The 27,051-nt window shown below is 42.3% G+C and overlaps 2 protein-coding genes across 4 annotated transcripts in view; one reads left to right on the top strand and one right to left on the bottom strand.

Moving 5' to 3' along the window:
• Positions 1-10,230, top strand: part of ulk4 (unc-51 like kinase 4) — a 79,008-nt gene extending 68,778 nt beyond the window's left edge. For both annotated transcript variants that reach the window (XM_084358661.1, XM_084358660.1), the window contains exons 35-37: positions 75-269; positions 5,462-5,550; positions 10,022-10,230. In XM_084358661.1, the coding sequence (XP_084214787.1) occupies positions 75-269; positions 5,462-5,550; positions 10,022-10,082 (345 nt within the window). In that variant the 3' untranslated portion in view covers positions 10,083-10,230. The remainder of the gene's footprint in view (positions 1-74; positions 270-5,461; positions 5,551-10,021) is intronic.
• A 1,885-nt stretch (positions 10,231-12,115) lies between these two features.
• Positions 12,116-26,805, bottom strand: ctnnb1 (catenin (cadherin-associated protein), beta 1). 2 transcript variants are annotated; one of them, XM_084357057.1, is made up of 17 exons: positions 26,654-26,805; positions 19,923-19,973; positions 18,914-19,159; positions 18,555-18,808; positions 18,215-18,453; positions 17,712-17,913; positions 17,436-17,580; positions 17,146-17,249; positions 16,787-16,921; positions 16,393-16,596; positions 15,657-15,815; positions 15,406-15,525; positions 14,935-15,085; positions 14,516-14,637; positions 14,296-14,356; positions 13,218-13,465; positions 12,116-12,914 (listed from the first exon to the last, which is right to left on the bottom strand). In XM_084357057.1, exons 2-16 carry the CDS (start codon positions 19,933-19,935, stop codon positions 13,254-13,256), a joined length of 2,367 nt encoding a protein of 788 aa, XP_084213183.1. In that variant the 5' UTR covers positions 19,936-19,973; positions 26,654-26,805; the 3' UTR covers positions 12,116-12,914; positions 13,218-13,253. The 2 variants fall into 2 exon arrangements, with proteins under 2 accessions (XP_084213183.1, XP_084213184.1); XM_084357058.1 differs by having other exon boundaries at positions 18,914-19,138.
• Between the last annotated feature and the right edge of the window lie 246 nt (positions 26,806-27,051).

Raw genomic sequence — 27,051 nt, 5'->3', positions numbered from 1 at the left:
AGTAATGTAAACAGAAACATGGTGCATGGATTTATTTGATCGTTCATTTATTAGCTAATTTTCTCTCCTTGTAGCTATCAGCTGAAAACCAGGAGGTTTGGGAGGAGTCTATTCACTGTTTGTCTCTACTGGTCCAGCTGTATGGAGGAGAGGGTCATGACTGTCTGTCACCTTCCTGTTTGCAAAGCTTTTCACATGTGCTCCGCACACACATGCACACAGAGACCCCCCGAATCCAACGCACAACATTAAGGATCATCAAACGACTGGTGAGTATAGTGCATAGACAACTTTGCTTGTCTGTCATTTCATCAGATATCAACTTTTGGTCTATGTGTGTCCCTTTTCAGGTGCCTTTATGGGTCATATCTCAGCACTGAAGCACTCTGAATACCTCTGTATTATTCAAGAATCTTGGTCTTGTGTTTGTTTGCATTTTGGGGGTTGAAATATTAACAGCCGCCACTGCAGAATGAAAATATTGGAATAATGGAAACAGACTCAGTGGAGACACACACACACACTCAGATAGACAGCCCTGCTGTGCTGCTGCTCTGAAAATAGAGTGTAGTTTCACCACAACTAGACTGACAGAGGGAGCAAACCAGAGCGGGAGAAAAAGTGTTGGTTTGTATCTGCCTGTCACTCTCTGTTCGAGTGTCTGTCCAATTTTGTCTGATAGTCAAAATGATTTGTAGTACAGGCCAAAGACGGCTGACTCGTAAGAGAGCACACTGCAGTAAAGTAGGTGGAGATTTAGTGAAGCTTCTTCTCTCCAGTTGTACTAAATAATATTTGCTCAATGTGGTGACATGGAGTAAACTGAAGCAGCTGCAGCTAACATTCACCAGTATTAGGCAGGTGTTAACAAGGTGGCAGTTTCTTGCCCCAACTGAAAAACACAACAATAAAACAACAGTGCGATAATTCACTAATTCAGATAGAAATTTTAGCTGGCAGCCCTACTTATCCAATAAAAAAGTCAACTAAACTGCTGCCACAGTCGACAAAACCAGCTGTGAAACAGTCAAATATTTGGTATACATTCTGCAGCCTAGCTTTCCCTGGAAATAAATGTATATTGGATGATTCTGCGATACAAGATTTACGCCTCGTGCCCACACAGTGCTAAATCAGGAAGCTGTATGCTGTTTATGTAGTATGGGGGAAAGTTGAAGTAGAGCATTTCACTGACACCAAAGACCAGGGTTTGTATCCTTTCTCAGGCTGTGAAACAATGATGGCAGCATGTTGAGGAGATAAACGTAACCATACTTAAGTTGTGGTGGTAAAATAACTGAAGGAACAAGTTGGAGCCATTGATTTTAATCCAGGGCTTTGCAGAATTGTCCAATATTAATTTGGTCAGGTCTGTAAAAGAGAGGCAGGGTTGTTCAGGGCAGTCAAGTGAAAATTCATCTTAAAAAGTCAACAGGACCAGTTTGAAAAATTGGCTGATTTTTCTGGAGACATCTATGAATTATGTAAAATGCATTCCTAATGTTTTGGCTCGGCCGCAGGGTCAAGAAATAGTTCTGTACGTGGGACACAAGGTCAGCTGTCACCCCAAGATCTTATGATCTGACTGAAGGCTGTGCCTGAGAGCTGCTTTACATTTTTAGTGTGTGTGTGTGTGTGTGTGTGTGTGTGTGTGTGTGTGTGTGTGTGTGTGTGTGTGTGTGTGTGTGTGTGTGTGTGAGAGAGAGAGAGAGAGAGAGAGAGAGAGAGAGAGAGATATTTTGCGTGTGCAACAGTGTGCGTGTGTGTATTTTTGATTCGTCCTCTCACTAATTAGTTCCAGCCACCTGAACCACCCACACACAAACTCTGTCACACACACTCACTCACAGACTTCCCTCTATCCTTTTTCTGTCTGTTGTAGCAAATTTGTCCTCTTGTGCAAACTCCCTCATTACCCCCTGTGCTTAGAGCTACAGTAACATGGAGGTGTGTATTCTCTATCCTGCGCACCACCCTGAGCAACACAGACAAAACTGTGTGTGTTTCAGCCATTTCCTCGTACCTAGTGGATGAGTCACTAAGCAGCTCAGTGCTAAAAGCAGAACTAATTTATTTGCTCAACAGAATACCCATGTACCAGTCTGAACATTTAGTCATTTACATCAATGCACATGATTTGATTTAGAAGATTTAAATGTTGAAGTTCCATCAGAGAACTGTTGTAATACTCTTCCCCCACCTTGTACTTTTTCCACTGGAGTCCAGTAGCTCAAGTTTTAAGCAACTGTTTTAAAAGTTTTAAAGGAAAACAGAAATCACCATCTTCTAACCATTTGCTATGTTGAGTTTTCTTAAATCTCATTATCAGTGAGCCAATCACTTGGCAGAGAACAATGTGCATTTTTGAAAGAATGCAACAGACATTTATTATCCACAACACACACTTCTTCACAGAAACACAATGACTCACACATTCTCCCTCAAACACACACCTACACACCCAGACGAGTGCCTGCCCTTCAACAAAGGCTTTTTAATTATCTTTCATTGATTTCAGGGTGCTGTTAATCTCAATCAAAGATCCCGCTAATAGCTTGGAAACTGCAAAGGAGGAGAGAGGGAGAATGAATCAAGTCCGAATTAGTGAAATTTTCAACTTGTCTTTTTTTTTCAACACATGCAACTTAGGAAGACTCAAATGGGGAATGCTAATTAAATGCAAAGGGATTCAGAAGAAGTTGTCAGAGAAATAAGCATTTAGTATTTCTTCTACAGCAGTTTGATTTGTCCGTGTACAACGTTTTTCAAACTTAGTTGCCTCTGGCAACATAAAATGTATTGTGCTCAGTGATTTGTCCCTTAATACATATGCACAATTTTTTCAATTCTTTCTTTCTCACACACAAAACCCCATAATACTGTAATGTTAACTTGTCCAGCAGAAATAATGATCATTAATATGTATTATTTGTATGTAAATTGTGCACATGGATCTGTGATCTAAGGCAGGATGTTTAGATATTTTTTGTCAATGCTGTCCTGTGTTTCTCCTTATGCTGCATGTTAATCCCAGTGTTGTGTCTAGAAGCTTCCTCCTCTCACATCTCCAGAGGCTGAAATATCTCAGCGCGAGTCTCCAAAATGTCAAAGCATATTATTTCCAATTATTGTGACCTTTTACATGTTTGAGCCGCCAACAAGGATATTTATTTATCCTTCATCCCCCCATCAATCGCTCAGCTGCAGTGCTCAATGAGACTGTGGTGAGCTGGCTAAGTGTATCTGAAGGAGTGACCATAAGGGTCAGACACGAATGAAAATACATGAATTGTACTGTGAAACACATTCAGTGTCAACAAGTTTACAATTTCATCAAGACATTTTCCCTATGTGGGACCAAGAATCAGTGCTAGAAGGTGTTTATGACCAGAGACATCTGCACAAAGGGTTTAAACACACAAATACAAATATGTAATGTCTAACTCATGCATGATCTATGTTATCCTGCGAAATGTACTCCGTTCTGCTGTCGGGTATTTTCACTTGTTTGAAGTTAATATCTGTTATGACAGCACTATAAATCTGAACAGTGTCAAATGAGACGCAAATAGACATACAGATTCAGACATGCAAAGTCAGGGTGTTGGTCAGGCAGAGATGAGGAGAGAGGAGGACGAAGGGGGCAGAGAGGGTGAGGATATGGTGGAGAGCAGGGTTGGAGAAGGGATGATAAGTAGGTGTGTGTGTGTGTTTAGTGGTTGGTTGGCAGGCACACATAAATGTCCCTTCATCCTGATGGGGAAGGCGAAGTGTGTGTGTGTTTGTGTGTGTGTGTGTGTGTGAGAAAAGTAAGCGAGTGAGGGGAGCGTCTTTGTCTCTTCCTAACCCCGTTGCCTAGCAACAACCATGCTGTGTCGCCGCAGAGACAGAGGTGATGATGTCACCGGAGATCAGAGAGAACACGTTCACCAAACACACAGACACAAATCCACTCAGTCACACATGCATGCACACACGCACATACACACACATGCATGTTCACTGACACACACACCCTGAAGACACACTGAAAAAAAAACAAGTTTTTATTGTTTATTTCCACATCAAACTATCACTGTGATAATAAATCGGGTCTTAACTCAGAACTTAACTTGGCTATCAGTTTAAACTCTGTAAATACCCCCTTTTGAAGTGAAAACCCTCACACACACACACTCAAACACAGAGGTCTGAGAACCAGGTGTTCCTGGGTGCGTGTGGGGAGACGTGTCAGGACAGGAATAAAAACAGAGAGATGACAAAGAGAAGAAACAAATGATGTAGTGAGGAAATTCAGTGAAGGGAGAGAGAGGGATACTTAAATCCAGAGAGGTGAACAAGTTCAGCAGCAGAATCAAGGAACACATGCAGGACTCGTAAGGAGGGTGAGAATCACAGAGAATCAAAATGACGGATTTATGTGAAAAAGCACCAATGAGTGTGTATGTGCGTGTGCATTCAAGGCAATTTCTGGCAAATGAGCTCTTTGATCAACTTACTTTGAAACGGCATTGACAAATGAGTGTGATGTCACTCAGCAGTTGGTCGTGGCTAACTTGCAAAATGATTCTGTGATGATAACACACATCAGTGGTTCTGATAATGTAGTGGTACGTGGGATGATTTAGAGTGGCACTGTGAAAAGATAGCAAAGAATGTGAAAATTATATTTTTAATGTACAAATTAATCATCATAGGTTTCTTATCATTGATCAAACAATAGTTATAGCTACTCGTCTTCGTCCTCTGATTCATTAGTCCAGTAGCCTGAAAAAGTGGACGGAAAAAAACATAAAACAAAAATCATCTTGCATGTTTTAAGCATCATGACTGGTATTTCTTTGTTTAAAAACAATGATATATCATCATGTGTCTGTCCTGACTATAGGGCTTTGAAACATGACATCATACAAAGTCATGCTGCACTGAGCCACACTAAGGTGTAGCATTTGAGATAGTTGTAAGTGTAATTTATCGACCTTTAGCAGGATGAACGGAAGCATGCAGGGGGATTGGGAAATAAATATTGACTTTTAGGCTCTTGGAGTCAGCCAGGACCACATGGTAGTTGGCAAAACTGCATAAACAACCTATTCTAAACCAAAAACACAAAAACATGTTTCCTTTTTTTGGTTTCCTCACAGGTCAAAGTTCACTTTTTTCCCCCCACTTTGAACATGTGAGTCTGCACAGTTGGCCAGCAGAAACAGTGATGCATTGTGTTTGGAAATGGAGGTCATTATTCAGTGTGTCATCTTCCTGTTTTTACAATGTTACACTGCCAGATTACAAATCACAGCAGTGCTCTCATACACTGCTCAGTATTTATTACCTGTGTCAGACCCACATCATCACACCCTTTTGTCAAGTGTGGACCCCTGCCATTTAACCAAAGACTAATGTGACCGTATCTTTATTCTGTCTCACTCACTTTGTTCCTCCTCGCTCATTCTGTCTCCAGGTGCAAACTACAGAGCGATCTGATTGGTTAGAATGTCCTGAAGGAGCGGGGTTAAAGAGTCTACTGGAGGATATAACGACATCCAACAGGTGCAAGTTTCTGCTGTTTAAATGTTTGTGTGCTGTATAAAATATCAGCTCCAAAGGGAATATTCCCACTATTGTTCCACTTTGATATAACATGTTGCATAGATCTCAGATTGACAAAATAATAATATTCTTCCTAATAACTGTCACTAAGATATATGGCTGTTCATATAAGGCGCTCATTTCTGTCAGTAGTGTAAGTCAGTGTCAAAACCATACCTCAAAGGATAGCAGTAACAAATCTTTGTGGATTTTGTTATGTCTCCTTCAGCCCTTTCCTTCATCTTATTATTTTTATGCATGTTTGAACATGTCTTTGCATTACACATGTCAAACTGATCTTTTTCTAGTTGTTAATTGAAAGGATTCGAGCTTCTGAAAGGACAAGTGTCAGCTTAATGCCTCACAAAGGGCTCAGAGATAAAATATATACATATATTAAAAACAAAACTTCATCTTTGTTTGGGAGTCTCTTGAGATTTCATATCAATGGCAGGAAATGTGACCTGCTCCACCCTTACACACCCTACAAAGTAACAGCTTCTTATTTCTAGGATTTATGACTCTGGGAGTCAGTGAGGTTTGTGTGGAGATGTTAAGATGATAGAAACTCTGAATCAAGATCAACTCAACCTCAATCACTAGAAATGTACAGGAAACACTCTCCAGCTGTGATTCTCTGTTTAATGACTTATTGCAAGGTAAGGTAAGGCTGAGATAAGTTTACAAAGTGTTCCCGAGCCCATGTTGTAAAATTATTTGGACAACTGTGTTTCACTTCACCCCATCCTTGCTGAGCCTTTTTGTAGATGCCCCTTTTACCCGATCACGATACTATCACCTGTTACCTGTGAACCTGTTTACCTGTGGCATGTTCCAAACACGTGTTTATTTCCTAACACTTTCCCAGTCTTTGGATTAGCATTACAACATTCTGTTTTATTTACACAACATCCCAACTTTTGGAAAAACAGAATCAATCTTAAAGCTGAAAGGGATTTTACTCCCTCATTGTTTAAGAAACTGTGTTGTCCACTCAACACCTATCGAGAACAACATTGTTCATTTTCTCCGTGTTATTGACAAGCTGTGAGATCTACTGGGAAGCAGGTGGCTGCAATAAAGACCGTAACATCTCAGACACTCATCCAGTAAATATCCCTCTCATTACAACATTGAATCAGACCAAATGATTAGGTTGGTGTGATATACTTAAAAGTGTGCTAGAAACAGGAGACAAATTGTTTTGACTACCTATTTAGCAAAGAAAAATCACTGTGAAATGCAGTGTGTGTATGTGTGTGTGTTCATGTGTGCACCTGTATCTTTGCATCTGGCTGCCTTTTATGAGTATGTGGGCCGAATGTGTGTTCCCTCTTTGAGCCAAGGGTTTTGTCGCCGTGGCACCCATGCTTCCTTTGATCTCTTGATGTATGAGACCAGCGACCTGTCACACACAAACACAGACACACACTCACACACACACACAGAAAATGAATACACTCAAATAGACGCTTTCACCCCCTTCTATATACAAACCCTCTGTCTCTCAATCACACACACACCCTGTCAGATCGATAATAAAGGTGTATTGTTGTCCCGCTATAGAGGCCTCTCCTACTCTCCCCTCCCACTCCCCCTCTTTTCTCTTCGGTCACCCCTTTTCTATAACCATCTCTCCTCCTCCATTTTCTTTCCTTTTCCCTCAGTTTCTTTCTTTTTCACCTCTTTCTCTCTCCCACTTCTCCTCTCCTCTCCCCTCATCTCCTCTCTCTCCTCTCCCTCTCTGGCAGATGAAAGCAGAGATCAGCTCTAGCCTTTGAAGTGGCTGAGACTGGCACACTCCCACTGGTTTAGCGGTAGGAGGAGGGGAGCAGAGGTTTTAGGAGAAAGGGCAGGAGATGAAAGGAGTTATGAGGAGAGAGAAGAGGAGAGGAAGGGATCGGAGGAGGGGGGGTTTAATTGAGAGGATGAGAGGAGTTGGAGCAGAGAGAGGAGACGGAAGAAGAGTGGGGAGGAGAGGGGAGGTCTGGGCTGAGATCCTAACCCAAATGATGTCATTCAGCCCGTACCATGGCAACCTGAGGAATGCCTTTTCAAACCCTCTAGCCTGACCGAGTGTCGAAGAAGGGGAGGAGGGGAGGAGCGTCACTCATAGTCCTCCATCCTGAAGAAAAGCCTTGAGGCCCAAAACCTGATCCTTAGTTTATTGCTGCATTCAGTCAAACATGAAGCCATCAGCAGCAGAGCCCAATAATACCTGCTCAGAAAGCTCCTCTGCAGTCATTCTTCTATCTGAAATGTTACCAAAATGCCAACATTTATGCCTAAAAACTGCACTGTGAAGTAGTAGGTCGCTGCTTAACAGCAGCACAGCACTCAAGCACCCAAGTGAGTACTTCAGCAGTTACCGGGGATGCATTGAGTACAAATGAAAACCTATAGGAAATAAAAAGACAATTCTAGGATCACTGCGTCTGGTGTGAAGAAATCCAATTAAAAGAACACATCTGGAACATTATGAAGGGCTACTTAAGCTCAGCTCAGGGGGGTAGGGTGTGAACCTCTGCTACAGGCAGTGCTGGGGAAGCTACTTCACACTGGTAGAAGTGGAACTACAGTACAGCTGCCTTAGGGATGAATCTAGTTTGGTTAACTAAAGCTACTGAAGAAATTAGTTCAGACTACTTTGTAAAAAAAAAGATTAAATGGACAATGTACATGTGATACTAAATTATACAAAATTATACAAAATATACTACAAAAAAGTTACATACCAGCAAAAATGCTGATTGAGTTTATTGTTCACAAGTCGTGTAAACCTATAAAAATAAACATCCCCACTATACATGGAAAAGTGCCAACGACAGAACAATGTTGGTGTAAGCCGAGCGTGAGGCTAATGGTGATTCTGTAATAGCCATTCACTGTAATCTGAAACCAATTATTTCATTTTCCGCTCTCCACCGTGCAGCTGCTGAGTGTCAATTTGGCACTGTGAAAGTTGGTCTAAAACTTTTATGCATCCAATTTATGCCATCCAAATTCACAAACTTTCAAGGATTTCATAGGCCTCGGGGAGCTGTGTTAATTAGGTTAATTATGTAGGTTTTAATCAAGTAAGGGGATGGGCTTCTGCCGGCCTGGCTGTCAGGCTGCCCTCAAAGACACCTGGGAGGAAGAGAGAAGGGGAGGAGGGTGAGGGAGGGAGGGAGAGAGATAAGAGAGGGATAGAGAGGAGAGGTAGATTACAGACAGCCTGGAGGATCTGAGCACATTGGACGTGTTCACCAAGCCACAGTATTATACTGTAAATGTATGTTTGCATTTGATCTCAGTTACAACTATCAAGTATTAACTGTAATTGTTCCATGGCAACAGCTTAAATCGGAAATCATAAAAATCTGAGCATTTAATCTGAGATGAATATGAGCCAACTCAACAAGGCCACAGACAAAAGAAACAACAGTACAGAAATAGACTCTCAGCAGCCATTTTCAACAGCAAGCTTCCCCTTACAATAAACAATTGGTAGTTTTCACCCCTCAGCGGCCCTATTCAGGATTTAATGGCAATAGCTACATCTCGACTTTTACTTTTAACCTCCTCATTTGTTAATAAAGTGGATCAACTCTGTATCCACGGATCTTTAATATAGAACTGAGACATCACAACAGTTACACATGATGAGTAGCACTCAAAGTATCAATAGACTCTGGTTCAGCAAATAAGCAGCCAAATTGGAGTCACCAGTGCAGTTTACATGCACACAGGGTCACTGAGACCTTTGAGCTGTGGGTTTTTGTTCGGTTTGTGTCTGCATTATGTAGGTCAGACAGCATGTCACGCACAGTCTCCAACAAATAATGATGATGAAACTAAAATCAGACAGCTGCACGTCTACTAGTTCAGGAGTGCACAGAATATGTCAAAGGCCTGATGTTGAGGATGATCTAGATTTCAGATCGCACTGCCAATGTTCAGAATAGGTCAGTTACAAGCCAGAGAGATGGCTTTGGTGCTCACTTGATCTATTTCAGTCTGGCCAACACTGAACCATTTCCTGGTGTACATGTGGGTAGTTTTGCCAGGATTACAGACATTAATTCCATATTCAGAATTCAGAAGAAGGTGAGAAAATGTGGAGCCCCATCAGAGATGTAGAAAGACTGAGACGAGTTATAAAAATTGATGTAAACAATGCATGAATCCTTTACAAATTGCATGACATTGTTCCTTTTATTAAACGGGACAGTATAGAGGCAGACAGGGAACAAGGGAAGAGAAATTGGTATGACTGGCGACATAGATTCTCAGTTGGCATCGAAGCGTTGACGATGTCGTGTATGTTGTATGACTCAACCGGGAGGCAAGGACACCAATCATTTGCACATTTTTTAGGGACAATGTTTCCGGTCTCCAGCTAAAAACATAAGATTGATGTGGTGAATGACTTTTCTTTTCTCTCTCCCAGGTGTCATGTTGATGTGGTTCCACTGGCTGCTGAAATCCTCAAAGAGATCTCTGGATCCTAAAAGCATTTCGTCTTCAAACCTGAAGCAAACCAGAACCTTTTCAGAACTTGAAGACACTTATGATTGGTAGTCTCTCTATCATTTTAGAGGACTGTTGTCAGTTTTTAAATAAAATGTATATTTTAGAAAATAAAGAAACTGAACTGTATGTAAATACAATAATGTAATATGTATGTATGTTGGGGACTGTTTTAATTTATAGTTTTGTAGCTCCTAAAAGCTTTGAGACATGAGTGAATCTGGTATCAGAGCACTTGGTTAGTGTAGCCCTCCACATGATTCTCTCAAATGTGCAAATTGGATCAATGACATTAATAAATATTGCTGTGTCACTAAAATAATTTGACAGTTCAATCAAAGCATCCATCCAGTGTCCAGAATGCAGCGGATTACTGCATGGGAGTTAATTTAGGCTGTCAGAGGCGTCTCAGCGCTGGCCTCTGGGTTTGTATAGACACTTCCAGTCAGCATTAATGGAGGGACATTAACTTGTTAGTTCACTTGTCTGCCATCATGTGTCATATGTGTCTGTAATGTGACATAATCACAAATTTGGACTCTGCCTGATGGTGATTTCAGCTCTGAGCAACACGCTGCTCAGCTACTGCCATCTTTTCACTTTACTTTAATGCCACCACACACTGGAATGGATCTCGTTATCAGGAATTATGATGCCATTTAACTGGATAACATGCTGCAGCAGCGACCAGTGCCATGAGTTTAGGTTAAGACTGAGGTTATTCTCTACTACTACTACTATATTTTCTTGATCCCAGGTACGTCTGATATCTACCATTAGATTCTCAATGGGTTTATCTGTAGAAGTTGGACATCTTCATATAGAATAGACTAATAAACCATTACAGGGGTTGTCTGCATGAAAGCGGGTGTGCCAAGTATGTTGTTGAGAGACTGGATGAGGTCAGGGATAGTTGAAGGTGAGGCAAGTCATGGGTCTTATTGCAAAGGTTGTGTTTAGTCCTGGGAAATGCCCTCTAACCACCTCAGCTGTCCTACACATGACATCATGTCCTCTGGAGAAACAAAATGGTGGCCATCCACACACGGTCACCACTTGCAGGCTTTTAGTTCTTCACTCCAGGTTCTCATTTTGTATGCAAATCTTACTAATCTCACTAAAGCTGCAGCAAACACAGCTGTCGCTGATCAGTTGTGTAATAACATCCACCAAGTTATAATAACTGTAATTCTCCTGAGGAGGAGAAGTGAGCTGAACTGGCACCCTGCCAAGCTGCATGGCCTCTGCAGGTGGATGTGGACACTTGTTTTCACAGTTGGTGGATCGTCAGTTATTGTCACCTCACTACCTCGCTGTCATTTGATGTGCAAAACTGAGGCTCACACCACTTGTCATCTGAAACCTTTGTGGTCTGGAATGTGTTCAGCTCATACTGATGTCCCGACTCTGCCATCTTAAAGCAGAGAATACAAGCTTTGTTTTACTGAGACATGCCTTTACCCATTTTGGGGTTTTTACATTTAGTACATGTTGCAGTTGCCTTTACATAGTACTGTTGCACGTATGCATGCCATTAGAATATACTCCACTATACTTAGAGTATACATATGTCCCAGTCAGTTATAATTACACACATTCCAAAAACATGTAGTGTTTAAACTTGCATGACTGTTATCGGTCTGTGCCCTCGGCAGCTCAGCCCATGTGATAGCGCTCCTGCTGTGCAGAGGATTATGGGTCAGATTCGCCAGAAAAACATGCTGGCTTGCACACTGCAACATGTGAGCGGATGCAGGACATCCTGGTATTTTTTGGTATACTGCATTTGACACACTAAATCTCTTTCTGGCATAAGGAATGTATGGTAGTATGAGTATTGGAACACATTTGTAATCACTTACATTTCTACTGTATCCACTTTGTTGTAGAGGGCTGTGGGATTCAGTCAAAACACTCTTCAGAAATTAGCCACACACAATGTGTTGTGTTGCTGTGTAACACTTGTCCTCCTGGACTGAAGGTGTTGGTGAAATGAGACGTGGAGGCGTCCAGGTGAAATGACAGTCCATTTTATTGTTTCAGAACACAGCAGGCTACAGCAACCAGCTCCTCCCACTACCCCACCCCATAGTAACAGCAGACCAATAAGAGCCCTCCTCCACCCCTGTCCTTCCACAGCCACACCCATCCAGCTAGGTCAGCTACACCACCTTTGGAACAGCTGAGACACATCAGTGTCCACCTTTAAAGCAAGAAAATAGCTTGATATTTGGACCATGATTTCCAATTCATGTTTTTTTATACAAAAGCTACACAATGTTACACTTGATCATCAGAATACAATTCAACTGATTAACTTTAGTGTTTGGACACCATTTAAAATGTGATCAGATTCTTTACTTTGATGGAGCATTACCACTAAAAAAACTCAACACTATCAGACTTAAAATACAAGGGACTGCAAAAACAAGAGATGAGTATCATAATTCAGAATAATGAAAAAAAGCAAGCTAGAATCAGTTTGTACCATTACAGACTTGAGGAAAACGGAATAAAAAAAAAGTAAAACAACCAAAATAAGTAAAAATGAAAAACAAATACATAAAAAGGGTTTTTTCAAAAATCAACTGTTGAGATCCAAATCCGTGTGTCATGTCAGGATTAGAGTCAGCCCTCCGTCAGGCTGAGAGACCAGAACAGAACCGCACTTAAATCTAGTTTGTCCCAATGGAGTTCCCATAGACAGGAAACTCTGCTTGCTGTTGTTGAGTCATCTTCAGGCACTTTCTGAAACCCCGCCTCCTCCATATGGGCGAATCACGATGCAGGTTCATCCAGATCACATGATACAGCTGCGAAGGGAGGAGAGATGGAGTTAAAAAAGAAAGGAGGAATGAGGGGAAAAAGACAGGGCACAGGCGTTGGTTGAGACCACACAGACAGATCAAACATCATGTAACATCACACACGCCACATCACACAACTCTGCAATTAGGAGCAGTCTGAACATGCAGCAGCCACAGTGAGTAAACCCACTCTCCTCTCCCCCCCAGACAGAAGACCTCCCAACTGCTTTTACTTCACAGCCCGCCCAAAAAACAGCTCTCATTCATTTCAGCGAGCACATGGCTTATCGAGTGTGTTCATATTCTTACCTAGTAGAAAGTGTAGTGTAATGTTGGTCTTGGTATTTACAGGTCGGTATCAAACCAGGCCAGTTGGTTGGAGTCACCAGGTGGCAGGCCCTCTATCAGTTCCTGGGCATGTCCCAGGTCAGGCAGCCCCTCTACAGGGGGGTAGTCCTGGCCGGGGTGGTGGCCGCCCAGGTCGTGGTCCATCATGGGCTCCATACCCATTGTGTCCCCTCCGTAACCTCCCGAATGGAAGGAACGGTAGCTTGGGTCTGGGGGGAGGGAGGAGTGGATGGAGGAGAGGCAGGGGAAGCAGAGCAGTTGTTAGAAGCATGTTAACAAACCAAGCGGTCACACGGTAGTATGATCATTCAAACAGAACACTGCACAGCAACACAGCACACTGTCCATCCTCCAGCGCACAGAACAATCACTTCAAACTGCAGCTGTTCAGGTCTGTGAACTGGATTCTGCTGAACTCAGTTCACTGTTCAATTTGGTTCCAACAACAGATTCATCTGCAGTGCAGTGAACAGCTTCAAGTCTTTCTTTTAGCTGGCCAAGAGCCAATTAAAGCTGTTCGAGCTGGAGGAATGGAGAGCAGTGAATATAACAAAACACCCACCAGCCGTCACCTCTTAGCCTACTGATCAATACACAGTCCAAGGTCCTATTACACCCGTAACATTCAGATGGCCAACTGTGACAATAAGTAAATCGAGCTCGATTGTATTTCTGTGTTAATCTGAGTGACAGCAGCAGTAGAAAGGCAACTTGAGACCGCAGTGAAGGGCAATAATGCTTTCAAGTTTAGAATAGAGATTGATTTCCCTGCTATCTCAACCGTTTAACAGTCAATCCTGTCATCAGCGGTTATAACAATGGAAAGATGGAGCTCAGTTATTGGACTGTGATAACATTTGGTTGTGTATCAATAAGGCGGGGTCGAGGTGGTGGCTGTTTCACTGTATGCCCAATTAGTAAAAGAAAAAACTGATCAGCTAAAAATGTTTTTTGTTGCAGCTGACATTTATAACATCCTTATCGCCCCATGTTTCTCCTGAGAGCCTCCCAGCCTGCCAGAGGTGAAGAGGTGACTTACCTTCCTGTCTGTAGCCCAGAGGCTCTCCCTGAGCTCCGATGTCCAGACCCAGGTCTCCGGTCTGCAAAGCAACACACACACACACACAAGGATGAGCAAGGGACAGCAGTCCACAACCTTATTTACATCTTATAAAGTTAACATCAGTGCACAAGCACCTGAGTGTTTTGTGTACAAATATACTGATTAACAATTTCAGTTGATGCAGAGTGCTTCATACCTCGTTCCAGGCCATTGGTTCCGTCCTGAAGAGCGAGCTGGTGAGCTCTACAGAGAGGCGTTTCTTGTAGTCTTGGGGTTTGTCCTCTGACATACGGAACAAAACTGCTGCAGCGTAGGTGGCTGAAGAAGGATGGACAGTTGACGTGTTAGTCAAAAACAACTTATTACAAAAAAGTCCTACTGCTATCACAGAGAAGAGACAAATAAGAGGTCAGATACTGCCATGATTACGCTTACAACATTAATGTATACCATTGGAAACTTGTACAAAAACGATCATTTTCAAGAGCCAGTGTTTTATCCAATCATAGACACTAATTTCTCTGTTGGACTGGCTCTTCTGAACATCTGCATAGCCCAAGAGTAGTCATTATGTGAATGACGACAGTATGTAAATGAGTGATTTTGTGAACATACCGACTCCTTCGTTGCGGCTGTGCAATAGCTCTGTGAGTGGGGCGGTGGCTCCCTCAGCCTCAATGGCCTCAGCAGCCTCTTTATCCTGAGCCAGCTCACACAGGACGCCTGCTGCTACACGCTGGATGTTCTCGATGGGAGAATACAACAGCTGCACACAAACACGGACAATATGCTTACAAACATGATCTTAACCTTCAGTGAGAGTCAAGGAGTGCAAGCACACTCACACAAGCTGATAAAATAAATGTAACTTCTAAGCACCAAGCAGCAACCAAGGTAGACAGTGTTCTTCCAAACTACCTCAATGTGACTTTGGAAGACACTTAATATCTATAGTCCCTATGACATTAAAAATTACACCTGAAACTGAATGACTTAAAATCAACAGTCTCCATTATTTGGGTTCACTTTAACTGCAGCATGATGAGAAGCACAACACAAGAGGCAAAATGAAGCTTTTTTTCTGACCTGTACAAAGAGTGGAATGGTGTTGAGTCCTCTGATGACTATTCTGTTGTGGACGTCTCTGGCCAGGATGTGGAGTGCTCCTGTGCAGCCCTCCACAATCTCCTCCATACGAACTCCCTCCTATTGACAAAAGAAAACCATGTTAGGACTCACCATTATCTGCTCTTCCTCAGAATGTTGTAGATTGAGATTGTTGATCTCATTGTTTTGAAGTGACCAACAGTGTAACTGGGCAGTGTGTTTGCTCTCACCACAAACTGCTGCTGTGTGCCTCCCATGCTGGTGCGTCTCTGTGTGTCTTGATGTGCCCTGACCAGCAGCTGAACCAGTCTGGGGATGGCCCCCTGCTCCCTCAGAGGAGCGTGGTTTGCAGGACACAGAGCCAGGTTACGAATAAGACCCACTGTAGCCTGATGGATGAAGATATTTACATGTCAGTTATGCCAGTTTAAAACTTAAAGTAGCCATCAAATACATCTGATCAAGAAACACAACCAAAAGCTGTTTGCCCGGGGTATACATTTATGGTCAAAAGATCTTAAAATGCATTGTTACAAGACATTTTATAATTTGACAAGTCCTGTCAAAGCTTTGTCTGACCTTAGCATAACTGTACCAATGCTTATTTTCTGTGTCCATCGGTACAAATATGCTACAATATAAAAAGGGAGGCCAGGACTCACCCAGGTGTATTTTGAAGCTTTTACATTGAACTGGGCCTAAAACAAGCCCAATGTGCTACAGGTTTAATCAATTTCTAGTAGTGAGACATTGTATTCTCAACTCATGACAACACATTCAGGCCTCAGAGACCTGAAGGAGTTGAGCTGCCTGTAAATTAGTAGCCAAATACACATTAAAAACCAGGTTTGGCCCACTATTTAGATTCAAGTCAGTCAGTGTGACCTGATTTTCAACACTAAAACACCAGCATGAAGAGCTGCTTATTTTGCTCACTGCTGCTGGTGAGTCAGTGTGTGAGTGTACCTTAATGAGTGGCCAGTGTGATGGCGGATGCAGTAATTTGACGACCACAGGCAGCCCGTAGTGCAGTCTGACAGCGTTCTGTGCCATCTCAGCGTCCTGGTGTCGAGATGTGAGGTGACGCAGGGCACAGATAGCTGGTTCGGTGATGTCTTCTCTGTCTCCTGCCCGAAGCACTGTGCGAACCAATGCCTCGATACCGCCGACCTGCAGAGGACGGATGACATTACAGATCATTAGTCAGTTTTACTGGGTGGATAATGTTAAAACATTAGAGAGTCTTTATAAAAACCCACAGACCAAAAAGAAACCACAGTATTGAAATCAGAAACTAATTTAATAAGTGACTAATTTCAACATTGATTTAAGTGTACATGAACTGTGTGTGTGCACTCACCTGGCAGACCATCATCTTGTTCTTGTAGTTGTTACAGGTCAGGTTAGACAGGATGCCAGCAGCACAGGTCACCACATTAATGTCGTCACTACCGAGCAGCTGCACCAGAGTTCCTAGCAGACCCTCCATTCCCTCCTGAGAGAAAGACAAGGGTGAAGTTAGTATAAAAATGAACGATGGGTCCACAGTATGTACGATTAATTTCAACTAAAACGTTTAAATGAGTTTCTGTCTAGTCACTCTGCTGAGAAATGCATTTCAGAAAGCACAACAAGAGGTCGGCTGCAGAGTCTATAACGATATTATCACTGGCTTTTACTGACAAAAACACGATGTTGGTCCATGGGCCAGTTCATCACCTGTTTGGTGGCAGCATCAGATAAGTTCCTGAGAGTCCAGAGACAATTCTGGACCAGTCTCTGGCTGGGGTCTGTCAGGTGGAGTCCCAGAGCCTGCATGCCTCCTGGACATATGGAGAAAAAAAAGGTAACATTACATATGTTGTGTGAACAAATCATAAGACATTTCAAAACACAAGTCTGTTTTCATTGCAGTGGTTGCCATTATTAGTGCACTTCAAATAAGCCAAAAGAAAGACCTTCACCTATGAATACAAGGTGTATGTAAAATGATATTAGACCAAACGTACCAGCTTCTACAATGGCAGGCTTGTTACTGGAGCAGACTGACAGAACTTTGAGAACGCGGCTTGTGGTCCACAACAGTTTCTCGTAGGTGTAAGTCCTCATGATGTTGACCAACGCCTGGGGGCCTCCGCTGGCCAGGATTATCAACTACACAAGAACAGATCACAAAAAAAAGTAAAGGCTTAGGTTAGGAGTAGCTTTGCCAAACAATAAAAAACAGACCAATTAACCACAAAGAACACGTGTGTGTGTTTTAACAGTATTATCCAACTCCTCACCTTGCTTTCCTGGTTTCCATAGGCCAGAATCTGGAGACAGTCAGTAGTGATAGCCAGGAACTTGACATTTGTCTTGTTGAGCAGGGCCACCATTTTCTGTAAACCCCCAGCTAAACGGACAGCCATCTTGGCTCCTTCCTGGTGCAGGAGGAGGTTGTGGAGGGTGGTAATGGCGTAGAACAGGACAGAGTCCACTGGTGAACTGCAGAACAAACAAAGGCTTATTAGATTATTTCCCCACTGGGAAATAACCAGAACTATATTTTTATTAGATCAGGTCTCTCAGAGGTCCTTCCTCTCCACATCCTCTGCCTTTGATGAATTAACAGCCAATTACAATTTTCACGTTTCTCTAAACATAGTAGGTAGGTCTGTGTGTCAAGGGTAGCCAACCAAAAACATCCTACCATAGTAATTTCTGGCTTCCTGTACTGATGAGTTACAGTACAAGAAAGAAATAAAGACTTCCACATGAAGTATCTATTCATCCTCCTTTCACATACCCAAGCATTTTAACTAGAGCTGGGATTCCTCCAGACTTGAAAATAGCCAGCAGACCCTCTCTGTGGTGGGACAGGTTGTGGAGTGTTCCTGCGGTGCAGCGAGCTGTCTCCACATCATTTGTGTTCTGCATGGTCCTGACAATAGCAGACACCATCTGAGGGGAGCGCATGATGGCGTGGCGAGAAGCCTCTTTCTTTGAAAGCTGGTGGACCATCACTGCTGCTTTGTTTACTACAACCTGGACAAGACAGGCACAAATGTTAGGGAATTATAGTAGGAAAAACTAAAAGGATAACAATACAGAGCTAATGTTGAGCCAAAGGTTTCATGGGTAACTACCTGGTCCTCATCGTTGAGTAGTTTGGTGAGTTCTGGTATGGCTCTGGTCGCCAGCTCAGCATCGTCTTGGTAGTTGATCAGATTGACCACAGCATGTTTGAGCATTTGCGAGGGCTCTGCCAGCCTCTGAACGTTGGTGGGGTTCGCTGCGTCATACTGTGTGGAGGGGATCTGCACGCCCTCCTCAAGAGTCTCTGGGAACATTGCTGCACGCACCCGCTGTGCACGAGTCATGGCATACTGACCATCGATGTCTAACAGAGACAAAAGAATTGTTTATTATATGGGACTTGAGATGCTATTTGGGTCGTGCATGTCCAAGATGTTTTTGTGCAGTACAGATCGACTAATTGACATACCCTGTACTTGTTCCTGGGAGAAGTTCTGGTTGAAGCCCTGTTCCCACTCATACATGACCTGGTTGTCCACATCATCTTCCTCAGGGTTGCCCTTCCCACTGAGGGACGGAGCAGTTGTGGTGGCCCCTGAATGGATGCCTGAATCCAGGTAAGACTGTTGCTGCCAGTGACTGACTGCTGCCTTACGGTCCGGCTCCATGGCCATGTCGAGTTCCATCAGATCAGCTGGAAAGAGACAAAGTACATCTATAAAATAGGGAAAAAAACAACTGGGAAAAGTCAGTCTAATCTTCATTGCAGTAGACAAGTATAAAAAGAGATCAACATATGCAATTTGGCAAAACTTAAAATACTACTTCTATAATTTCTGCTTTGTGAAATGTCAGTATCATAATATAGAGAAACAGGTTTGTCCACTTCTCATTTCTAAGGAAGGGTGTGGAGTTAATTTTAGATGAGCTGACAAGGAATGAAAACGAAGTATTAAGTCAGATTTAATGACACTTACAAAAGTTTAAAAGGATCCTAAATTTGATTACAACTGTCCCATTTTTATGTCGAACAAAGGGATGCCTTTATACAATATAAGTCCTTCAACACTAGAACATTTCCTCACCTATTATTGTTGTATGTTTTATGAGTGGCACAAAGTACAAACTGCCTCAACAATGTTTTTTTAGCACTGCAACAAATGGATTTCTAACCTGCTTCTCATTCCATTATTTTCCTACATTGTCATAGTTCAGTGATATGTGTGATTTACCAGAGAAGGTCTGGTGAAGCATAAAGTTTGACTTCAAGTTTCAAATTGAAATCAATAACTAATTCACTTTGCTCTAATGAGAACATAAATCTACACCAGGAGAAGAGCTGCTGCAAAGTTTAACACACCATGTAATACTCATGCATGTGCGGTGAGAAAGAGAGTGATGCAGACAGATTATGTAGACGCTGCAGTGAGCGGTGAGGTATGGAGTTTGAGTGTGTGTCTTAAATACTATTAACTCACCTTGGGAAGCCATGTTCCTTTCTCAAACCGCGGCCGACACAGCTTCCTGATCTGAAACAGAAAAAAAGCAGTCAGTCAAACTGTCTTAGTGGAATCTCACCATCCATCATTCCTACCCTCTACCCTGCTCACTGCCAGTCCAACATCAGCCATTTTACTTTAACACAGAAAGATCACAGCAGAGGTAAAGGTAGAAAAACAGACCATTGGAAATGAACGGCAGTGTGGGTTCAAAACTAACAGTCCAGACCAATGACTTTTTCCCTTTCCTGCCTCCTCCCCTCCTTGGATTTCCTCTTCTGTTACAGCCAGACGTGCAAACAGCAGCAGTTCACACACAAAGCCACCATTAAGCGAAGCAGCTAGCCACTATTTAGGTGAGGAAGGACAGGGGAAGTGGAGCATTGGGTGGAGAGAAAAGAGGGGGAGGAGGGCATACGCATTCCTGCGCTGGCTTTGAAGCTGAAACCACACTCTGCGGGAAAGTAAACACTAGCGATGGCAGGAGAGAGGTAGAGCGGACGGGAGGGGATTAATTCAGAAAAAAAAAACAAGTAAAATTGAAACAATGGTATTTTCAATTCATATTCAAAGATAAATGTTATGACAGTAACGCATGAAGGCAGGAAATGGGGAAAATGCTGAAGAAAATCCTGGCTAAAATGAGACACAGAAACAGGGGCTGTGTGTCCACACAATCAGAAATCCTTTTGACAAACCCTTTTAAAAAAGGACATCAGCGGTAATTCCTCGATAGATCCAACAGGAAAACAGACTAAATCCTTTTCAATCATGGCATACCAGTCTGGACACGTTTTAATACTAAACAAACACTGAAGCAAAACAATGGTATGGAAAATAAACAGCCGTGAATTGAGTCATACCTCAGTAGAGAAAGTAGAGGTGACTCACAACAAGACAGACTTTCCTACAGTGAACTAACCAGGTTAAAACCACAGACCTGCTGACACAGTATGTTGGTTCTAGATAATCTACAGCACATACGAAAATATACAAAACTACATGTTCTTAAAGTACAAAAAAAACAATTTACCTGAACTTAGATTGTTGTGCCCACATTTGTTTGAGAAAACGCATTAAAACAACACACTGTCACACTGAATAAAGTACAAACAAGTTTATACTTTGTGCGTTTCTATTATGACATTCAGGAAAAATAAGCTGTTCAAACATCAGCATGCTGTTCATGCCTGACAGAGAAATCGCAGTACGATGGGCTAAAATGTGTTAGACTATAAACTTTTAATTCCAACATTGTGTCAGCAAATAGGGCTGCAAATAACGACCGTTTTCATTGTTGATTAATCTGCCCATTATGTTTGCAATTAATCATTTAGCCTATCGCAATATCCCAAAGCAACATCTTCGATTGCTTCTTTTGTCCAACCAACAGTCCGAAACCCAAAGACTCTACAGCAACTTATAAACTAATATTGCTACTCATACCAAAATCAACTTTTCTCTTATGAAAGCAGTTATGGTGGACTTTTCATTTGTCCCCATGTAAAGTTAATATGTTAAGATTCAAATTCTGAATAGCAACTTCTTGCCCCAAGGCTCGACACAATGGGTATGAGCGCTAGTGCTGTGGTATGATGTAGCGACATTGGCAACTTCAATTTTGGGTTTTGAAAGAAATGTATTTTTTAAAAAAAGGCCATGAAAAAAAATCATTTGATATTTCAAGGTCCTGTGTAATCATTCAGAGAGGCCCACCGAATTTTGATTTTAGATAATGAAATCTGAGTGACATCCAATTAAACATTCGCTTTCTCAAGGTGTGAGACAACTTTTGGTTAACATACTGAGAGGAAATGCTACCTCATAATACAAGATCTTGAAGGTCCTGCTTCAGACACATCAACCATAGCTGCCTACTCAACAAGCTGTCTTATTATGTGATGTGTTCACCTTGATTGTTTCTGTAAAGACTCACCTCAGCAGTTTCTGAGATACAAAAAACAGTCCACGTTTTCACATCCCAAAACAAGACAGGGTGCAATTTTTGAACACAGAAATCGTACAAACAGATATTTATGATCACTGCAGGAGAAAAGCTTTTTTGGGGGACTTTAACTATCCTGCCTGCAAAAGGCTCTATATTATGAATTGTCAAAAACAATATTATCATTAAAACCAAATGAAAATGATAAAGCACAAATAGACTAATGGCCAAGTAACAGATGTGGAGATACAGAAATATAAAGCAGCCATGCAAACTGTATCGAGGTAAACTGTCTGCCGGGATAACCAATGAATGTGTAGGAGTTTTATGGAGTTAAGGGAGGCCAAAATGCAAATACACCCAAGGAGAGCTAAACTAAACTACTGCTCTGGACTACTTTCCTCCTCTCACACCCACACCACCCCAGCTCAGCTGTGTCATTAAAACACAATCTTGAGTCAGGCTCCAAGACTGCCGTTTCTAACCACAAACACACCAACTCAAACTCACTGTTCACACGCCATCCTCCCAAGCTTTCCAGGCCTGCCCTCACATAACCTAGCCCTGCCCTAATGGGAGCCATATGTCCCATACAAGGGTGCATACAAATCAAACATTCAATCAAAGCGCACAGTGGAGCCATTTATCATTTACACTGGTGGAAAATGTGGCTCTTTACATCTGGCTTTGGAAGCTGAGCTGATGATAGTTTTTCTGAAGGGCAAACAAGCAAAGTCTGCTCTCCAATTGAGACACAAATGGCAGCTTTACTATAAAGTCAGACTCTGAATGTTTAAACAAAAAAACTCATCACAGTAAGAGTTCCTTGTTATGAGGCTCGCAGCCTGGCCACAAAAATCTGAACGAGAGCTTTCTTTGAAGCCAGATGTGAAATCTTATATGTAGAGTTGTGCCTAGTTCAGTTGAAACCCATATAACTGAAACCAGATGACTAATGAGTGACACACCAGTCACCGGAGTCAGATGGTTGTCTTGGCTGCAGTGTGTGGGCTGAGTCAAGGTATGTGCCCCCATGGGGAGCTGTGGAGAAAAAGGAAGTCACATGAAGCTCTGCTCTGAGTTATTCATCAAATAGGTATTTTATACTCTTGGCACACACAAATGTGAAGGTAGATGACGAGGTAATGCGTGTGCATGCAGGCACACAAAGCCCTATGAAGTGCAGTGTAATCACAGCGCCGCTGTCCCAGGACAGCACTCAAATGATAGGCTTACTGTTCCAGCACAGAGCAGGATGTCCAGGAATAGTGCACTTTAGTCTCTCTGCCCTGAATATAATGAACAACAAGCTGTTCATAGTGGGAGCTAGAGTTTGTTAACGTGTGAATGATAAACACAAACACCAGAAGATGAGGTGATTTCTGTTAAGAGAAGGATTGGTTTAACACTGCCTCACAGAACAGACAAGGGTACTAATTTAGTTGGTTAGGCTGACTCTACTCAGGGCATAGAGAATACAACCAACATCCATGGACCGAGCTGGATGAAGCTCAACTTGACACACAGAGGTATGGCTTTGATAAATATAAATATATATATATATATATATATATATATAAAAATGTTCTGAGGAAGACTTGACATGTATCACATACATGACATGAAGCTTAGCTCTTTGTAACAACACAAGCCGGATGACTGTGGGACTTGAAATGAAGTTCTGTACTGAATTGATAGTTTTCAAATCAATTAAAAACACAGTTAGTCCTCATAGTCCAATATGCCTAAGTTTAACCAATTATATATAACCATCTGCATCTAGCTAAGCAAGCGTGAAAAAACCTGTAAACTCAGCTCAAAAAACCTTCAAGCAGAGGAAAATATTAATTACGAATGTAGTGACAGAAAAAAATCCTGCTGTGTGAATGTTGTCTCTTTCCTTAATAATTTCTGGAAACTTTAAATAACCCAATCACAGGATGACTGAATTGTATGCATTTATTCATAGCTGGAATTCAAAGTAGCTAAGCACATCTAAACTCTTCAATCCCATTTCCTCTCAATGAAGTAGAAAACACAGCCATTCTGTCAGCAAATTTGAGCCAGACTGGCACAAAGTGAGTTCAGGTGAGCCTTGGGGTTTACTTTGTGTAAAGAAGAGCATCATTTTGCCATTAAAAAAAAATACAGCGTATGAAACACACTTCCTCTAAATTACATTTCACCCTTTTGGCCTGCAGACATCTGTGGCTTAATTTTACAGTCTCTTCCGAGCATGCTGTGGCATTTAAATAACAAAATTAATTTGTTAGAGGAAATATACAGTGTGTGGGTTAGAGGGGGGGAAAGTATTTATAGAGAACAGGACTTCAAAAGAGCTAAATCCATCTCAACTCCTGCACAGCCCATTTCCTCTCAAGCGAAAAAAAAAAAAACAAACAAAAAAAACACTAGTTCAATACATCCATATGAGTAAATGACCCAAACAAGCTGCATTATCGGCACAAACACAGAGACAGGAGCTGCCACAGGCTTCAGTGCTAGCCACCTAATGTGCAGGGTCAGCAGCACTCACTGCCGGCTGCCAACAATACAATGAGCTCAATGCCTGTAGCCGCTGCAGTGTTTGCTCTGTGTCTCTCAACAGCAAAGTGATGGATGCCCGTGGAGACACAGGAGCTCCAGGAAACATCCAAGAAACTTCCACACAATGATGATGATGATCATGACTTCTCCCTTGTTCTGCTCATTATTTATCGATCTATATAAAATGGAAAAACACAAGGTCGCTTGGACAGAGATTAGCACAAAGTCACACAGAAATCCTTCAAGAAGAAGACACTTCAAACTTAAACTGAGCCTGTAATTAAACAAGGTGATGAATCCTTTCCTCACTACTTCATGGAGGTGATTTTATCAGACATATCATAAAATTTGAATGACCATCAACACGGCTGTATTAAAAAAAAAAGATCTGTAGGGCGCATACGAATTTCCGTCGAAATGCGTACACGTCAATGGGTCAAATGATAAAATGTAGAGATTTAGGAAATGACAATAACACAGAAAAGGTTCATGTAACAACCTCAAACCACTACCGGTCTCGGATGCAGCCTCCACCCGCGCTTCCGTCCCAAATATCGTAACGCACCGTTAGAAGAAAATGTTGCTGACGAGAGGACTGTTTTTTTCACGTTTATGTTCCGTTGTGTAATCTGATGTTCGGGGGATTTCACAAGAAGAACAGAAAAATATATATTTGAACCAATTAGAAAAACAAACCGTGACTCAAAGATGCTGCAGTGATTTCCGTGGCACGAAAACACCCAAAACTGAAAATCTCAGCTCAGTAAGTTTGTACAAAATTAGACCATGCTCTCGTGTCTTTATCATTTAATATAAACCTGTTGTTAAATTGTTTATAACCGTTGATGGAGAAAAAAAAATGTGGAGCCGCTGGATGTCAACATCCTCCAGCCGCGGTTTAATCTCTCCATCTCTTCTTACAAACTCGCTCTTTTTTCCAATGCAGCCAGAACATAATGACATATAAAATATATCTTTAAATCTAAACCACGTTCAACAATCAGCGTTTTAATCGACGCCATCATATCGCTTGTTCTCTGTATCGGCAGGATGGCGAAAAGCAGTGAGGCAGGCAACTTTTCCCCCCCGTAGGTACCCGCCTGTCCCTCTACAGCAGCAAACAAGCACACCTTTCCCTGTGCAATGTGAGCATACGGAAAAGTAAACACCCTACATGACATTTACCACAAAAAAATCATATCTACACACGCTAAACTATCCAAATAATAGTGCGCTGCACCCCCTCTCCTCTCCCCCACAGCTGCTGGCTGCCCCTGACTTTCTTGCTCCAACACCACTGACTCAAATTTCACACTCTGGCTCCTCCTCGTCTTCCTCCCAAAGCACAACGGCTGGGAGGAATTTGTCGGTCTTTGTTTAAAAGGACGAGAGGAAAACACACTCTCACTAGCTCTTTACCTGAAATAAACTTAAATACACGCTACAAACATTCGTTTAAAACGATGCTACTAGCGAAGAGCTCGATTTAACACTGAACTTTCCAGCGGTTTTCAGTTTTACGAAGTTCCAACTAAACTTTGGATGGAACGTTGACGCTAACGTGACCGCACTTCAACGGTTTTCATAAGCAAGCTAGCGTTAATTAACATTGCTAACTTAGTTTTACAATGTAAAGCAGTTCACATGGCCACCGAGCTTCACACGCGTACCCGTCACCCCATATTAAGTGTCTGTTAAGCTAAACCAGCTGCAAAAACAACCCACCAAAAGGCGAAACTCAAGCCGAGCAAACATGAGTCAGAACAGTGGAATGTGAACAGCAGCAAGTGGGCTACTAGTAAGTAAAGCTAACTAACCTTGGTTAGCTAACTATTCAAACAAGTGAGGACACGACATCGGCGCTTACTCCCAGAGGTTTCCGAATAAATTGCCTGGCAATGAAATCCATCGGATACATCTAACGTTAGCGAACTACTGCCTATTTAAGTAAACGCAAACCTCGTTCTATGATAAAGTCAATGAGTATCGTCTGTAAAATAGGCATGTTCCCATTAGACGGTGGCTGACATATCCCAAATATCTGCCGTGAAAGCAGCTGGCTGGCTGGCTGGCTAGCTGCGGCAACAGCAGCAGCAGCAGCATCCCCGACCGGCCCGCACACAACAACCGTCTCCATTCCTGCTGGCATTCAGGGAGACCCCGACAAGAAAAGAGGGAGAAACTGAGTGGAGCCGATAGTTTGAACGTTGAAGCCTACCCTTGTCAACACAGAAAGTCCGTCCACTCGGGTCCTGGAGAGTAAAGCCCACTCAGAAATGGAAAAAGTCGAGGAAAATGTGAGGACGAGCGTCAGCGGGGAGCCCTCGTCCACTCCCTCCGCAGTCAATCAGTAGTAACTTGGCCGGAACAGTGGAGACTGAAAAATGTAAGATGGCGGCGCATTTATATAGACCGGAGCACACCTCTAGTGGTCACGTATCCTGCCGTGCGCTCGAATAAAATAGAAACTAAAATAAGACCAATCTTTAATTCGCGCCGCTCTCACACTTCTCCATATATATTTACCTACTATAGCGATTATATGCCTTTGTTGTGAGTTTTAGTTGATTAGGGAAAGAAAAGCCAGCCAAAATCAGTGTCTACAGCATGAGTATG

The sequence above is a fragment of the Pagrus pagrus genome (genome assembly GCF_965226575.1).
Source record: "Pagrus pagrus genome assembly, chromosome: 7".
NCBI lineage: Eukaryota > Metazoa > Chordata > Actinopteri > Spariformes > Sparidae > Pagrus > Pagrus pagrus.
This window is presented reverse-complemented; position numbering and strand designations above follow the sequence as displayed.